Consider the following 16,724-nt stretch of genomic DNA (forward strand, 5'->3'; position numbering starts at 1 on the left):
TTCTCATGTTGTTAAATGGATCCAGACATAAAAGCTCAGTTGTGTTATCCCCAATGTCCCTTTAAGACTGTTTCCTGATTTTATCAGTCCACATGATCAAGGGGACTAAATGTTGATGCGCTGACGCTGCAGCATAATTTCATGATCCAAAGTCCAAATGTTGCAACAACATGCAGCCACTGCAACACGGGAAGGATTGGAGAGGATTAATCGGTTGTAAGGACTGAAATTATGTTCTCAGTAAGTAACATAGCTATTTTTATGTAAAACCAGATCTAAGATGTATTTTTAAAACAAAGAAGATTGAAAGACCAGCAATTGGTTTTGTTAAGGATTTGGTCCTTTGAGAAGGGTTACTACCAGTGCCACCTCAGTCTCTGACATGTGTTGTCTAAAAATTGTATGGACACAGAAAGTAACAGCTTACTTTGTTTTGTATCATGTAATGACTTAAAAGACAATACCACTAAATGACAGAAAAGATAAATCCCTCTTATATAATATATTATTTAACCAAGGGAGTGGATCAGGGAGATTAAAATCCCCTTCAGTGCCCTGGCAAAGATACCAGCACACAGGAAATAGTGAATGTGAGATGTGATAAAATATGTAAAAATGATAGAATACCATCAATCAACAATGATATTAAAAAGGTTTCCCTTTTATTACTCTGATGATGATCAACATGTCCTCAACTACTAATGACATTCAAAAAAAACACACAGCTGGATTAACTTGGCTTTAGATTATACAAAAAATATGCAGGAACCACATGTTTGTTTTTTTATTTTGCTGAGATTTTGCTCCTCCTTTGCTCCATTTCAGGTACTCTTGAAGGATGACTAACCTTTAAAAGGACTGATCCGCAAGGATGGCAAAAAGTATAATGGTGGCCTACGCTTTGTGGGCAGTAGGTGGACCTTTGGGCCTTCACCACTTATACTTAGGAAGAGACAGCCATGCTCTGTTATGGATGCTGACCCTGGGTGGGTTTGGGTTTGGCTGGGTCAGAGAGGTCCTACGTATTCCCGCTTATGTTGGAGAGGCCAATCAGGATACATCCAAAGAACAAAGGAAGAGACCTCCATCTGTAGGCCCTGTTAGGTTTATTGGACAGGTGTGTGTTGGGATCTACTTTGGCACTGTGGCTCTGATAGGCCTGAATTCCCTCAGGTTCTTCTATCTCATTGTTCTGCCTCTGTGTGTGGGCGCAGGGGTGCATCTGGTGTCTAATGTTGGCCAACAGACCTCTGATCTCCAAAAGACTTTGACAGCTTGTCTTCTAACTTCGCCATTGTTCTACGGCAGCACCTTTTCACCTCTCCCTGTAAGCCTGGCTGCTACTATAACTGCTGCACAGCATCGCAGGTTCAAACCTCCACAAACACCTGAGACAATACAGGACTTAGGTGAGATATTTGTATAGAAAACATGTGCTTTTTATCTCTAAAGTCTTCCAAAATAACTTTACTAATCTCTTTCATCCAGGTCCAAGGCTTTACAGGCTCGGCCTAGCCTGGCTGGCTTTCTCTGCTCCTCTGGGTTATTGTATTTTCCACAACACAACAGCCACCCTGTACTACCTGTCAGACTGTGTTGCAGCCCTGCTAGATATTTTCTGGTTCCTGCCTTGGCTCAGAAATGCATTGGAGTACATACTTTTAATGCCATATCGGATATTGTGTGTTATCACCGGAGGGGGGTACTATGAAGAGGCTTGGCGGAAGGTGCTGGAGATACTACTCAGAGAGTACACTGAGAGTGAAAAGGAGGCACTTCAGGTAAGCAATCTCATGAAAAGGATAAAATGTCAGAGCATTTCCTAGGAGTGAAGTCATCTGTGTTTGTGTTGTAGGTATTGTCTCTAGAAGTCGAGGCTTCTCTGGAGGAGATAACTCGCAGCTACAGGGAGCTGGCAAAGAAATGGCATCCAGACCACAACCCCAGCAAGGATGCCGAAGCAATGTTTGTGAGGATCCATGAGGCTTATGAGATCCTTCTTCGTCACCACAGGCCTCGTCGATTCAAATAGCTGCCCTTCATTTTTTTTCTTTTTTTTTTTTTTAACTGACTGTCTTGCATAGTTACTATGGGAACAGTGGGAGCCGTGTTTTCTCAGTCATTATTTTTTATTAAATATGAATCAAGAGCATGAACAGAGGCTTGCATTGTGTTAACACTTTCACACAGCTGTCTGGCTGGTTACAGCAGAGTTGGTTTCAAGCAGGGATATGCTGCCACCTTGTGGCGCTATAGATGTATTATAATCAAACATGCCCATCAGTATAATTTTACAACGTTATAAATGGATACTTGCTTGCTTTAAAACGCCTAACAACTACCTAAAAGACCCTGGCTTTAAATTTCACTAAATAAGCCCAACAAATTAAATCACAGGGCTTATTTCACCATTATTTTTATGATTAAATAGACTTAATGTTTAAATATGGACGCATTAAAAAGGGGGAAACGATGAAATAACAATTTCCAGGAAGGCCTCCGTCGTTGAATGATGTATATATTTGATTTCTGTATTATGTCACGTGCATATTGGCTAGCTTGTCCTATACTTTCAATTTTAAAAATCCTGCGCTCTATTTCATAACAAGTCTTTTCCGAGCTAATAACTTCCTCCATAATGGAATAAATTGTCATCACATATCTGCCACCTGTTCCCGCAGCTGTCATGCATCGATTCACTCGACAATCACTGAATCAGGAGCTCTGTTGTCCAATTATTCGGTCTGTATCCCAGCATGGGCCCGGAAGTTGTTTGGGATTCCCAGGTAGGGAAAAAAAATCCCGGAGATGCTGTCGTCGCCTGGGAAAACAAACAGCTATCCAGACAATTAAAAAAGAAAACAGCAGACGGTCGCCAGGTTGGGAAGAGGCTCGTGGACTTCACCGCAGCGCTCGGTAAGACCATCCGTGTGCGTAAATGTGAATGTACGGCATGTTTTTGAGTAGTTGGTCGGGTGAATGCCATTTGTCGTGTGGTCGGGTGCCATAGCAACGGCTCATGAGAAACATTGTACAGCTCAGGCCACTTTGACGTGCTCGATGTTGGATGACAGCGGCGTTCATGCGGATAATGTGGACACTGACAACTCCTGCAACAAATTGCCGTCATGTCTCGCCGCCGTCTGGACCGTGTATGTGCTGGTTGGTGCTATTTAGAAGCTCGACGTTTCCCCCAAGCAGCTAAAACAAGTAACCCCTAATATGTATAAAAGCTGGGGAGTTGTGTGAAAATGTATTCATGTATGTTAGAGCACATTTAAGCGCATGTCTGGGAGAAAATGTCTGGTGTGCGTCCCCTTTTTTTAATCGCCGTGCCCTGGTTTGACTGGCGCGTCTCCTGGCTGCATCAGCGCCTGTTGCTCCCCATGCGCGGCCAATGCCAGGATATTAATTTTCCCTGCGAGGTGTCGTCTCCGCCCCCCTCCTCCCCCTCCCCTCTCCATCGTATCCTCTGTCCATTGTTGTCATCCATTAGAGCAAGAGGTGCAGCAATGTACACAGGGCTTTCCATTTATCCTGTTATTTTTCTCATATCTTGGAATCAAAGAGAGCCTTACCTGAACTCACATTAATGTCTGACAGTCAGTAACAGCTTCGTTCGCTGTGAGGAAACCACACCATGTAACCCACAGTGAAATTTCTAATAACATGTATAATCCTTTTAGTACTGAATATGGCTGGGTAAAATAATAGAAGGGCGACTGATGCCACAAAACACAATAGCCTAAATGACCATATTTGTAAAGATATATACTCATGTTTGATTTTTTTTCATGTTTTCTTCCTATTCTTAAAATTTTCTTTGGAACAGAAATAAACCTGTCTCTTTTCAGATTTGACCTTTAAAGCTTCTGTAAGGAACTTTATTTCTGTTTATTCTGGGGCCCGAAACTGTTTCTTTTTACTGGTTTTGTCCTGTAGTTGTTTTTGTTTTTTCATTTAAATCTTCGCCTACTTTATTTCAACCTTTATGGTGGCCTGGGGTCAATTAAGACCCGATTTTATTTATTTTTTTATTTTTTTGGATAATAAATGTGTATTTTGCTAATCTGTTTTCCTAAAAAATAACATGGTTTCCTACCACTCCCTTTGCAAATACCCTTTAAGATCAATACTAACAATGAATTATGGGAGTCTTATTCACCTTATAAAAAAGGATAAAATTAGCTTATTGCCCCATGAGATGAGGAATTTTTCTTGGGCTCTTCACTCATGCTCCAGCCATGGAAACCCATAACAATATATACATTACACATGAAATGTTTTAAGAAAACACAGGGCTCATATTTCTGATTGTCTTTCAACTTCTGATCGCTGTCATGTCAATGGTCTGGGTTGGTCTGTGGAAGCTGTATTTTAGCAGGGGTCAAAGTAACATTGTACATTTAGTGTTAAGATGTGTTTTTATATGTGTTTAGTCATGTTTAGATGTTGCCTACAGTGATCCCTGGTGGGGTCCACACATTTGCACCATGAGTGAAGTTACTCACTGAGTTTGCACTGGAAACTTTAGGCGTTAATAATAATAATAATAATAATTATTATTATTATTATTATTATTGTAAACTTTACTTGTATAGCATTTTTAAAAGCAAGGGTTTACAAAGTGCTTTTACATGCAAAGAAGCAAACAGAAGAACAAAGCAACAAAACCCAACAAAAGACATAGAAGATAGAGCAAATGACACCCAAGCAGCACCCGGCAGAACCCAAAATTGTTAAAGAATCGAACCAAAAACCTAATTAGATCCTTTATCAATACCATAAGTCATCAAGAACCCAGATTTCATGAGATGCCATGCAAACTAAAACATCACAGGACATCAGTCAGAGTGCAGATATCACATTGCCACCATAAATACCAAAAAAAAAGAAAGAAAAAAAAAGAAAAAATAGGAACTTAGGCAACACAGGAACCCAGCTACACAGGGTTAGACCAAACTCTAAGATGTGAGAAATTAAAAGAGAAACAAAGAGGAATAAAACTAGAATATAGATAAAAACAGTCAAAGGCAGTGAAATGTAAATAAAGGGGGCAAATATGCATCCTAAAGGACGCATGTATTCTTCATCAACATGCATTGCCTTTCTGAGGCTGACTCTCTGATCATAACTTTAACGAAAACAATTTAAAGTTTCTGCTAAAGTTTACACTACAGATTTAGTTACATCTAAGTTAGGCTCACTGACAATAGATGACTTAAGAAAAAAATGTTAAAAGATGAAATAAAATTGGCCAAATCTCTGACTCAGAAATGGCCTGATAGATACTGATCAGATATATTTTGGGCTTTTTATCCCCATCTTGCATGAAAATTAGCCTCTCAGCTATCTCAGGTACATTTACATTTGCTTGCTGATTAGTGTACACTGCCCTTTTCAAATAAATAAATTAAATTTTATAAACGTAGACAAGAGGACAGTGAATAGAAGTGGAAACAGGGATAAGAGAGTAGAGGAAACACATGCTGGAAAGGAGTCACAAGCTGTAATTAAACCCAGGCCAACATGGGGCCATCTGTGCCCCACACATTCTTTAAAAAGAGGCAAACCAGACAGGGTGACCAATTTGGTTAATGAATGCGACTGTTTTAAAATGATATGGCTTGACTGAGATAATGTTTTGTCAAATGCTCCCCTCATCACATTAAAAATAATAATATTTAAAATTGTTTATTAGACTATAAAACGAGGAATAATCTCATGTGAGTACACCACATATAGATTTTTTTTAAAGTTTAAAACTTGTATGAATGAATTGAAATTATGTCACACAGAAATTGGGGACACTTTGTGGTATGATGCTTGAAAAACAGTGAAACCTAATTGGGTCAGATTTGCCCCACAATAAACACATGTTTCAGACAAAGAAAACACGGGAGTTAACAACCACATGTTTCATTTTGAATTTTTGACTCAGAAAAGGTTAGTAAAAAGCTGTTTCTTTTCTGACACCAACTCCCTGGCAGCATTTCAGTCAACAAGAATAACATGAAATAAAAAGTCAGCCTTTATGTGCTTTTTTAGGTCTAATAGATGCATCATTGTTTAATTCCAATCTGTTTCAAAACCACCTAAAAATCCTTGCATGGCCTTTGCAGTTGTATCTTACACAAACATCTTGATTAAGGAAACCCTTTGTCAAGATTGTGTCAGATCTTCCATTCATGGGAAGAGTTGGTGGCTTTTTGACACTAGATTTCCTTGAAGGTGTCATGGTAATTGTTTCCACCTCAGTATCAAAGCTCCTCCTTCTTACTTTCTTTCCCTTTAAAGCTCTTATATTCATTTGTTAGCCATATGCAGAAGACATGATACAGAAAGAGTAGAGAAGAACTCAAGTTTACAAGATCAGTTTAGTGTTAAGAAATAATTATCAGTCTCTTAGACCTGAAAGCTTAAACCCTAAATTTTGTACCAACAAACACGTGGTGAGTAGACTTTAAATGATAAGAATCAAAGTTAACAAATGAAGTAGACATACAGATGTTTTTGTTGTACATTTGTGCGAATATTGAGATAACTGGATCTTTTTGTGTTTGGAGACAATAATATTGAATATCTGAATTTAAATGCTTTTTTTACAGGCATCTGGTGAGAGAATGAATGCCGATGACTGCAATGGATGCTCATTTGCACAAGGTCAGTTTATATCTAAACGAGAAACTGATATACATTAGTGATACATTTGTGATACAGTAGTGTTTACTTTAATAATGTGGGTATATTTGTGTTTCAGGTAACGGAGGAGAATCGTCCACAGATCAGGATTTTTATGGCGGACTGCAGGGCCCTTCAGTGAGATCACCAAACAGTCAGCACTCCTCACCACGCCGCTCTCTTAGTGGTCAGTTTTATTCCTTTGTTTCACAGTGGTTTGCATCATTACACTTTTCTCATTACATTTTCCTCATTACATTCCTCAGTACACAAGAAAGGTTTTTTTTTCCCTTATATTGTCCCTCCTCCAGCTAACTCTATCAAGGTTGAGCTGTGTGGCGATGATGAGTCACCTCAAGCAGAGAATAGAGAGGATGTGAGGGATGAGAGCAGGAGAGATGACAGTGGGGATCCCTTGGAAGAAGGGGTTACAGAGTTTGCCGCCTCTGAAAGAGACAGAGCTGGTGTTTACAATGAGATGGCCAGTCCAGACCCTGCTGGACAGGGTTGTTTAAAATCCAGCTGGGCCCCACCTGGACCCATTCGGCTGCCCAACGGGAAGCTCCAGTGTGAGATATGCGGGATGATCTGTATCGGCCCTAATGTTCTGATGGTGCACAAGAGAAGCCACACAGGTTAGAGGAAATCACTGAGCAGGATTTATGTGTATCACCATTAATGTCTGTGACTCAAAGCAATATTTTGTATGATTATCTGTCCATCCAGGTGAGAGGCCGTTCCAGTGTAACCAGTGTGGAGCCTCCTTCACTCAGAAGGGCAACTTGTTGCGCCACATCAAGCTGCATTCAGGAGAGAAACCTTTCAAGTGTCCCATTTGCAACTACGCATGTCGTCGGAGGGATGCCCTGGCTGGACATCTACGCACACATGCAGGTAGATGAGGAAGCTTCAGTGGCAGTATAATATAATTTTATTCCTGACAGTGATGAGGTATAGTATATGCTAACAATGTAAAAAGTAAAAAGTGGAGATTTATTAAAAGGGTTCATTTCTGTGAAGCTCAGAGGAAATACATTTTCTTCACCACATTGCACAGTAAAGCACATGACCAAAGACATGACATTCAAGTTCAGAGAAAAACAGGAAATCCTGCTGGTGTTTTTAAATTTTGAACACAGATTAACAGATGTTCACATACAGACCCTGTGCTGAAGGTCTTTTGTAGATTTCAGTAGATGTTACAGGTTCATTTTCGAAGAAAAGAGTCTTACCAATTTCGGTAAATTTGACGTCAGTCGCGTCAACGTTTTGACAACGTGAAACATTGCGGTGACACTGCGGTGAAGAGACAGGCGTTTTATTGGCAAGCAACATAGAGCAATTTCAGTAACTTTCCATCGGGGGGAAGCCCATTATTGCACACCCAGCCTAATGGGTTTTCATCAAGTGACCCTCACCTTTACTACAGTCAGCTTTTTTAGATATTGTAGCCTGCCCCAGATCTGTGCCTTCAACAATCCTGTCCCTGAGCTCTGTAGAAAGTTCCTCTGACCTCATGGTTTGGTTTTTGCTCTGATATGGATTTCAGCTGTGAGGCCTTTTATAGAGAGGTGTGTGCCTTTCCAAATCAGGTCCAATCAATCTGATGTAGCACAGGTTTAGAAACATCTCAGCAAAGATTGAGAGAAATGGGAGCTAAATTTTAAGTGTTTTTGCAACGGGTCTGAATACTTATGTCAATGTGATATTTCATTTTATTTTGAATAAATTCACAAAACGTTAAAAATAATCAGTTTTACTTTGTAATATGGGGCACTGAGTGCAGATTAATGAGAATAAAAAATATTTTTTATTGTAGCATCAGGCAGGAACATAACAAAATTCGCAAAAGTAAATGGGGTCTGAATACTTTCTGAATGCACTGTATTTACACAGTACGTTGCATAAACTATAGGCATGTTTGGGCCAAAAATGGCAGCTGCAGAGATGTGGCGAGTAAGCTGCCTGAGGGGTGTGAAGGAGGACTGACACAATTCAGGTCATGCCTGGATGTCCTTGCATATTACCAGGGTCATAGAAAAATAATCTGTCGAAAAAATAACTAAGTGTACACCTTAAGGGTGGCACACAGAGTGGATGTGGTGAGTAAGCATGGCCTGGGGCCAACCTTGGGTCCAGGCACCTCCAGGGGGTGTGCTAAAGATGTCAGGGGGTGATCTAAAATAAGAAAATTAAAGAGGATTTGCACATTTTTGAGAAAAAAATAGATTTTCTTGAGAGGAAAAAAAGGCATTTTTGAGGTTATAGAGTTGTGTATTTACAGTACTATAATGTGATTAGGCTCTCAACTGCAAGAAAACTCCTTAATATAATTTTCTTCCTCGCAATCAGCTATTTTGACTTCTGTAACCAAAAATTCCTAGTGTTGGTTCACATGACTAAACAGCTTTTTAAGTACGTAAAAGGGGGGTAGCTATTCTTAGATACAGGTAGGGGGAAAAAAGGCTGGGAACCACTTGCCCAGGGTACCGTCCAAGCGAAAAGGCTGGACAAAAGAAATATCACTGAACATTACCTTGGCTACTGAGACACTGACACACAGCAGTGTGTCTGCTTGATTCTTGCCGCCTTCCCTCCTCACTCCAACCCCAGGCTGTGGTACATAGAGCCCCATGATGAATCCTTATAGTGCCCAACATGCCTAAAACATATGCATATGACCATATTTAAATAAATTAGATTATTAGAGGATGTTAAATACTTTGCTCTTGATTTCAGTGTCTTCTCCAACGGTGGGAAAACCTTTCAAGTGCACCTTTTGCAGCCGCAGCTACAAACAACAGAGCACACTGGAGGAACATCTGGAGCGCTGCCACAGTTATCTGACCAGCCTGGAGCACAAGGCAGCAAACAACACACTGATAGCACACGGTGACCTGTCACACTGACATGAGCATTTAAACACAATATCATTCAAGTTCTTGCAGAGGCTGAATAAAATAATTTTAACTTTTTTTTTTTTTTTACATGTGATGCAGGTGAAGAGTCTGTGAATATGGAGGCTAAACCTGTGCTGCAGCCCTCCAGTGAAAAAACCCAGCTTGTGGACAGACTGGCTGTTAGCATCACCAAACGCAAGAGGTCAACACCACAGAAGTTTTTAGGTGAGAGTGTTTTTAAATAACTCAAGTCATGTTACACATACATATCTTCAGGGCTTGACAGTAACATTAACACATATGCTGATCTCCCTCATCAACCCGATCAAAATAAGCTCTTTTTCAATAAAGCAAGTCTCACTACTCATGATAAGCAACACACTATACAGAGACATCAGGGTTTAAATGTTCTTTGAAGGTTTAAATGTTATAGGCAATGCACTGATTGTGTCCGGCTGATGATTTCAGTGTCTGACCTGCTAATGCCGTTTTTTGACCTGTACCAATTAGCTTTGATGTGTTAGTGTTTGTGTCGCAGTAGGTAAGGCATGAAAGACTTTGCATCTATACACAAAGACACACCAGCGAACAGAAAGGATGAGTCATTTTTCACTCATGGGGAAAAATTCCCCCCTTAATGTGCAAATATGCCTTAATAGCATCTAATCAGAAAATGCTGGCACTAATAGCCAAGGACAGTTAGTGAAGCATGTGTTGTCGAGGCAGGGCTTAAGGCAGCATCTTATCTACAGGCTAAAGTGCTGTTAGCCACACTGACAAAATTCAACTGGACAAAGTGGCTGGTAGAAGTCACTGTAGTACCTTGCACCAAGGCTGCCCATAAGGGGGGAAAAAGGCAGAGGTGTCAAAAGTAGTCACATTCATCACTCGGGTAGAAGTATAGATACTAGGGTTTAAAAAGACTTCTGTAGAGGTTGAAGTATCAACTCAAGCTTTTTATTCAAGTAAAAGTATAAAAGTACTGGTTTCAAAACTACTTAAAGTATAAAAGTGAAAGTAATGTAAAGGGGAAAAAATTCCATTAAGGACAAAAGCCTAGGCCGTGCCACAGGGGCCAATTCCATTCTATTCCATTCCACCATTCCACTCCATTATACTTTCCATTCCATTACCATTCCATTCTATTCTACCATTCCATTCCATTCCACCATTCCATTTTAACATAGAGCACTACCTCCCCTCCCCAAAAAAATCATTGTTCTAAAGGCCATAATGACTATAATGTTATATTAAAATGTTTATGTTGAAAAATTTGGGATGCACCCGTATCAGACGCATTTATGCCCATTGAAAATGAACACATTTTAGTACAATGCAAATACATTCAAGAACCATATATGTGTACTACCAACCTCCTCACTGGTGCTTGGTTGGGACATTTGGCTCCAGTTCTCTTGAGTCTCTGCCATGGACATCTTTGTACTAGGCTACATACGTCTGATATATCCTTGCTGGAGTGTGACGTGATCTGTCATGTTCAAAGGTGCAATGGATCGTGTACAAACCAATAGGGTGTCAGAATGGTATTATGTTTATACTTCTCATCCAACCACAATCAAATTCACTCTATCCGGATGGCGTGACTTATCTGGATAGTTTTCAGGGTTTTTTATTTGTGTTTTTTTTAATGATGCCAAGCCAGAATGAAAACAAGCTGAAATGAAATAGGAGTAACAAGGCTATTTTTAAATGTAAGGAGTAGAAAGTACAGATAATTGCGTGAAAATGTAAGGAGTAGAAGTAAAAAGTCGGCTGAAAAATAATTACTCCAGTAAAGTATAGATACCCAAAATTTCTACTTAAGTAAGGTAATGAAGTATTTATACTTAGTTACTTGACTCCTCTGGATAAAGGGGAGAGCTTCTGGGGGCCCTGCCAAATGGGAAGGTCAGCAAAATCATCATCCATTGTAAAGTTCAGCTATGGGAACCATATATTATTTTAAACTTGAATAATAATTACTTTAACAAAACAATAAAAATGAATGAGCCTTTCAAGATGTAAACCACCTTTCTTAACACAGAATTACAATTTTTAGGTAATAAAAACAAAGTGGATGGGGACATTGAACTACACCATATAGACAGTAATGTCAGATGTCAGGATGCCACAAAAATAAAGGAGAAGAAACTGAGACAACTTTATTGGAAACACAATTAAATAATTGCAAAATGGTGCAAAATTGGTGATGTGGTGAAAATGGGGTAAAAGTGGTTCAAAAAAGTGGCAAAATTCAGTTTAAAGTGACAATAAAAGTTATGACATTGGTTTGAAAGTGGCAAAAAATGGGATAAAAGTGGCAAAAGTAGTGGTGAAATGGGTTCAAGTGCCATAACATTTGCAAAAATGTGGCACAAAAGTTGTGGAAATGGGTTAATGTGGCAATAATTAGCAAACATGGGTTAAACACGGCAAAAAGGTGGCAAAAATGGGTGTTAAGTGGGGAAAATTGGTTCAAACTGTCAAATGGCAAAAAATGGCAAAATATGGTGAAAGTGACAGAAATGGCCAAATGGGGTTAAGTGACAAAAAGAAATTAAAACTGCCAAAAATGTGGTGAAAGTGGGTAAAAGTGGCAAAAATGGGTGGAAAAAGTGGTGAAAAGCTGCTAAAAAGTGGCTCGATTATACAGTCAACATTAGACCCAATAATAGCTTGACACATTATTCATTTCAGCCCCAAAATGAGATAACTGTTAGCCAGGATCTAGTATCAATGCTACTGGCCCAACACACATACACTGACATTGTAAAGAAATCCCATTCCCTGGGTTTTCAGGGTCTCAGCCAATTCTGTGGGCAGGCCTGCCTGACTGCTGAAATCTGGACCTCAAATAAGGCAAAGAAAACAAGTTTGTGATTATTTTTAGCAACAGAAGACTGATCTACTTGTGATAAGTTTGGATCACTATTTGGTGAAATAAACCAGATTTTTTTAATTACAGTTTCCATGCATATAGATTAAATGAAGATTTGAATCGGTCTCTGAATTTGTTTGCAGAGCTGTTTTTATTCTATTTTAAATACTTTTATTCCAAAACCTTCATTAAGCATATGCTGTTCTATGGTACAGGTCAATGAAATATTAACCAAAGCATAGAGAAAAATAAACCAAGAAAAGGGGTTAGGCAGCTAAAAATTATCAGTAAGATTGTCCATCCTTTAAAGGTGATATTTTCTTTTCAAAGGTGAGAAGCACATGCATCTTGATCCCCCTGAAGCACCTTATGAGTTGTCCTCAGGTTCTGAGAAGGACGGGGACCTCATGAGCTCTCAGACTGCTGGAGACCCCGCTGGAACGGCTGGTTCACATCTCCAAGGCAGCAGAGTTAAAGGGGAGAACCCTGAGCTGTCTGCACTGTCTCACCTCCATCCCGCTTTCCTGTCAGAGTACCGCACAGTCATGGGCTCTGTCAACAGCAACGCAACTCCTCATGGCTCCCGTGGGCCAGCAGCAGTGATGTCTTTTAGCATTGCCGGTGAAGGCCGTGACGACCAACCCTCTGCCCACAGCCACACCACCTCTCCAAACGGCTGCCCTGACTCCACAGACACAGAGAGCACAGCAGAAGAGCAGAGCACAAGGGCTACTGCCCCGACAAGTACCTCCAACAACCACCACCTCCACTACCAAACCCCAGCACTGCCCCGCAGCCATCCCAACTCCAGCCCCTGCCAGGCCAAAGACTTGGACACCGAATGGGAGAGAGCGTGTCCTGCGCCTACTGCCATGGGAAAGAGGGGCTCCAGTTCCCTCCTCTCTTCCAGGGAGGCCGTGCAGGTGCTAGACAGGGACGGCCGGGCTGTTCGCTCCTTCCACTGCCGTTATTGTCGCATCCTTTTCCTGGACCATGTCATGTTCACCATCCACATGGGCTGCCACGGTTTTCGCCAGCCATTTGAGTGCAACATCTGCGGTCACCGCAGCCAGGACCGCTACGAGTTCTCGTCTCATATCAGCCGTGGGGAGCATCAGGTGGGCTGAAGGGAAGAGTCAGAGGTCAGATGAATGGGGGTGACTGCTGCTCTTTATATGGGCTCATGTTTGTTCTGCACCAGATCAGTTGCTTTAAATCCATAGTGTAAGTACAAGTGGTTTTATTTTAAGAATATTTATGAATCTTAAGCAGATGACCTATTTCACTTCAACTTTTAAAAATCAAGCCGAGGCAAATTACATTCAATGAGTGATTGCACTCCTTTATCTAATCATCTGGCAAAACTATTAGTTTTGCTTCAAAAGTGCCTTCTATGGGATTTCCTCTTAACTTAAAAAAGTGGAGGGGGATTGGTGCTCGAAAATCTTAACTAGCCATGTTTGCTAAGTGATTTACAGCACTTTTCAGAGGTCATATGGCGCAGGCAGTTAAGAAAAGCATCAGATATATGTTTGAAAGAATCGTTTTTGTTATGCTTAGTGTGCACAAAGAGTAGGGATGGAACAATACACTAGACACCTAATATAATATGTATCAAGGCACTGGTCTTATGATAGGATTTTATCCCAATTTTAATCTTTATAAAGACACAAGAATTGAGTTGATTTGTGGATATGAAGTATTATCATTTTTAATTTGTTTTTTTTGGGGGGGGGGATAAAAGTTAGAAATACACCTTTTCCTTATATTTCTTTATGAATATACTGTAAGTAAAAAGTTTTTAAAATTTTGAGATTCAGCTTATAACTGATAGATACTTCCACTTAATTTGTTTTATTTCTTCATACAAAGTGGACTGATAATGCCTTACAAAAAGCCCAAAAACCACAGATAGTGCTTTCTGCTTATTAAAAAAAGAGTATTCATGTATTTAATATAAAATTTATGACTGGTATTCCAAGGTATTGTTACATCCCTAACTAAGAACTTTGTTTTTTGTAATTGAAGAGGGTATTCTGAGTATTGTGTCAGTCAGGTACGATTAATATGCACTGAGAGAATTGTGCCTCTGGTTCAGGAGGAGCTTCAGTCACAGGCGAAGCACAGAAATGGGTTGCCTTAACTCCTGCAGTACCACGCTGCTGTAGGAAAACATTGTTTACAGCCTGGCGGGGTAGTGCGTGAGAAAATTTCTGCAGTTGCACAGCGAGACAAGACAACACAACATTTTGAAGGGAAGGAACTTGAAATTATTTACCTGAAGGTTTTTGGATTTGAAAGCGAGCCTCAGAGAGCTGGTGCAGATCAGACCATGAGCCATGTAGTGTACAGTCAGGTTTGACCTTAAAAGCCCAGGGTGCTTTTGCCTACACGGTGTTGAACTTTTTATCCCCCCTGCTTATTCATGAACATTTCTGCAGAAGCACTTAATGGCTTTACTTTTTCTGTATTTGTTCTACTGCACTGATAAATATTCACAATAGTCAATCTTTTACTTTGCAACACCAGTGTAATTTGAACGCAGCCGGCCTTTCTTGAAACCCCACAGCTTTGCACTGGTTCTGTGGTCTTCACTCAAATGTGCTGCAATGTTCGACTCAAGTATATTTTTTGTGGTTTTGCGATCAGCAGTTGAGACTGAGATTTTAAAAAATCTGCATCATATAAGTGAACCAACAAGAAAATCTTATTTAAAACGTCTAAAAATCATTTTGGCACTGTTGAGTTATCACTTGTGATTATCTATTTAGTGTTGTTTGTTTCAGCCTTTGGTGTATTTAATCAGCTATATTCCAAATCTTATCCAGCATATTCCTCAAGTCCATGAAATGTTACCTCCTGCTTCTTTATAGCACCCAAAAACCTTATTGCTACCGTACGGTGAGTTAATATTGGGAACATGAATGAGACCAAACTCAGTATTCTTACTTGTTATTGTGGGTTTGCTGCTTCATAGTTTTAATTAATTTCCTTTAATTGCTGGCAAAAATATACTTGAACTGTTTGAGAAAAAAAAAGCTATCTAAAAATGCACTTGGTTTGATAAGTAGAGAAGTGTGTGTGAATGGATTATAGCATGTGTGCTTGTCATTTTCTGCTTTTCCCTGAATTTGTGAATTATTTTTTTGAAATGTGAAGTACTTTCAACAAGTGGAAAATGAGGCATGGGTTTTTGTCTCCTCGTGTGGACTTTTCAATGTTTCAATGATATTTTGTGAATGACGTAACCTGACAAAACACTTTACCTCAAAGTTAAAGATGTTAAACTGCCTCATTACTGTATTTCAAAGAGTCACGTTGCTTTCCAAGATGTTCTTGCAGTTATAAATGCGTGCCCCTCGATATTCTCAAACTTTTTACTGTCAATAAAGCTATGTTTATGGTAAAAGTATTGTTCCTTAGTTTCTCAAAACATCACATGGTGTAACTATTACATATCCTCAGTGTTGAACCCAGGGTCATGGGGTGGTCTTAGATCATCTTAGATCATTAGACAGTCTTACAGGGCAACCCAACTGAAGGTGACCAGTCCCCAGTTTGTATCCTAGTAGCTCACTATGTGATGGTAATGGTTAGTGAGAGGCATCTGGCTGCAGACCTCTATGGTGGGGCGTTTGGGCTTATCCTTGCCGACCTCTACAATGGGGGGACCTCAGCTGTGTGTGTGTGGGGGGGTGTCCTTAGTTTACGAAGTTTTATTTTTAATTTTAAAATATAGTAACTTGAGCTATTTAAGGCTTTACCCCCTGACATAAAAGTTTTTATATATCACATCATACAGGGAAGGGGCATTAGTGTTAAAACTGCCACAGAAATGCAAAATGATTCAGTCAACACTTTTAATTTCCGATATAAACTTAAATTATGTTCACCAGACGTTGTCGGTCATATTTAAAGAATTCAAATATAATAACTGGGAGGCTGCCAAAAATCTGCATTGTATTCTAAAAATAATAAATTAACCAGATTTTATACAGCATAATTGATTTAGATAAAGAAAATGGTAAAACTATTTAAAACATTTTGAGAAAGTTACAGAATTTTATCTTAGCACTAATCATTTTAAGTAATGGTTAATTATTTTAAATTAGGCTAAATTTACTGTTCATTTTTTTGTGGAAATATCCAATTAAACTGTTCTTCAGAGTTAAGGATGATTAAATGCATTATTAAATTATTTTAAAAATCACAAAATGATGGTTTCAAAACCCAGAATATTAGCTTTGTAAGATTTAAGGAAAAAT

General features: G+C 39.5%; 2 protein-coding genes across 3 annotated transcripts; both read left to right on the forward strand.

Moving 5' to 3' along the window:
- The first annotated feature begins 159 nt into the window (after positions 1-159).
- Positions 160-2,032, forward strand: dnajc22 (DnaJ (Hsp40) homolog, subfamily C, member 22). The gene is made up of 4 exons (XM_041800082.1): positions 160-240; positions 826-1,409; positions 1,489-1,781; positions 1,856-2,032. Exons 2-4 carry the CDS (start codon positions 872-874, stop codon positions 2,030-2,032), a joined length of 1,008 nt encoding a protein of 335 aa, XP_041656016.1. The 5' UTR covers positions 160-240; positions 826-871.
- A 766-nt stretch (positions 2,033-2,798) lies between these two features.
- Positions 2,799-16,002, forward strand: ikzf4 (IKAROS family zinc finger 4). 2 transcript variants are annotated; one of them, XM_041800081.1, is made up of 8 exons: positions 2,799-2,916; positions 6,609-6,663; positions 6,761-6,868; positions 6,993-7,316; positions 7,408-7,575; positions 9,421-9,573; positions 9,681-9,806; positions 12,790-16,002. In XM_041800081.1, exons 2-8 carry the CDS (start codon positions 6,624-6,626, stop codon positions 13,584-13,586), a joined length of 1,716 nt encoding a protein of 571 aa, XP_041656015.1. In that variant the 5' UTR covers positions 2,799-2,916; positions 6,609-6,623; the 3' UTR covers positions 13,587-16,002. The 2 variants fall into 2 exon arrangements, with proteins under 2 accessions (XP_041656015.1, XP_041656014.1); XM_041800080.1 differs by lacking the exon at positions 2,799-2,916 and having other exon boundaries at positions 2,977-6,663.
- Positions 16,003-16,724: the final 722 nt, after the last annotated feature.

This window comes from Cheilinus undulatus, linkage group 11 (assembly GCF_018320785.1).
Source record: "Cheilinus undulatus linkage group 11, ASM1832078v1, whole genome shotgun sequence".
NCBI classification, from domain to species: domain Eukaryota; kingdom Metazoa; phylum Chordata; class Actinopteri; order Labriformes; family Labridae; genus Cheilinus; species Cheilinus undulatus.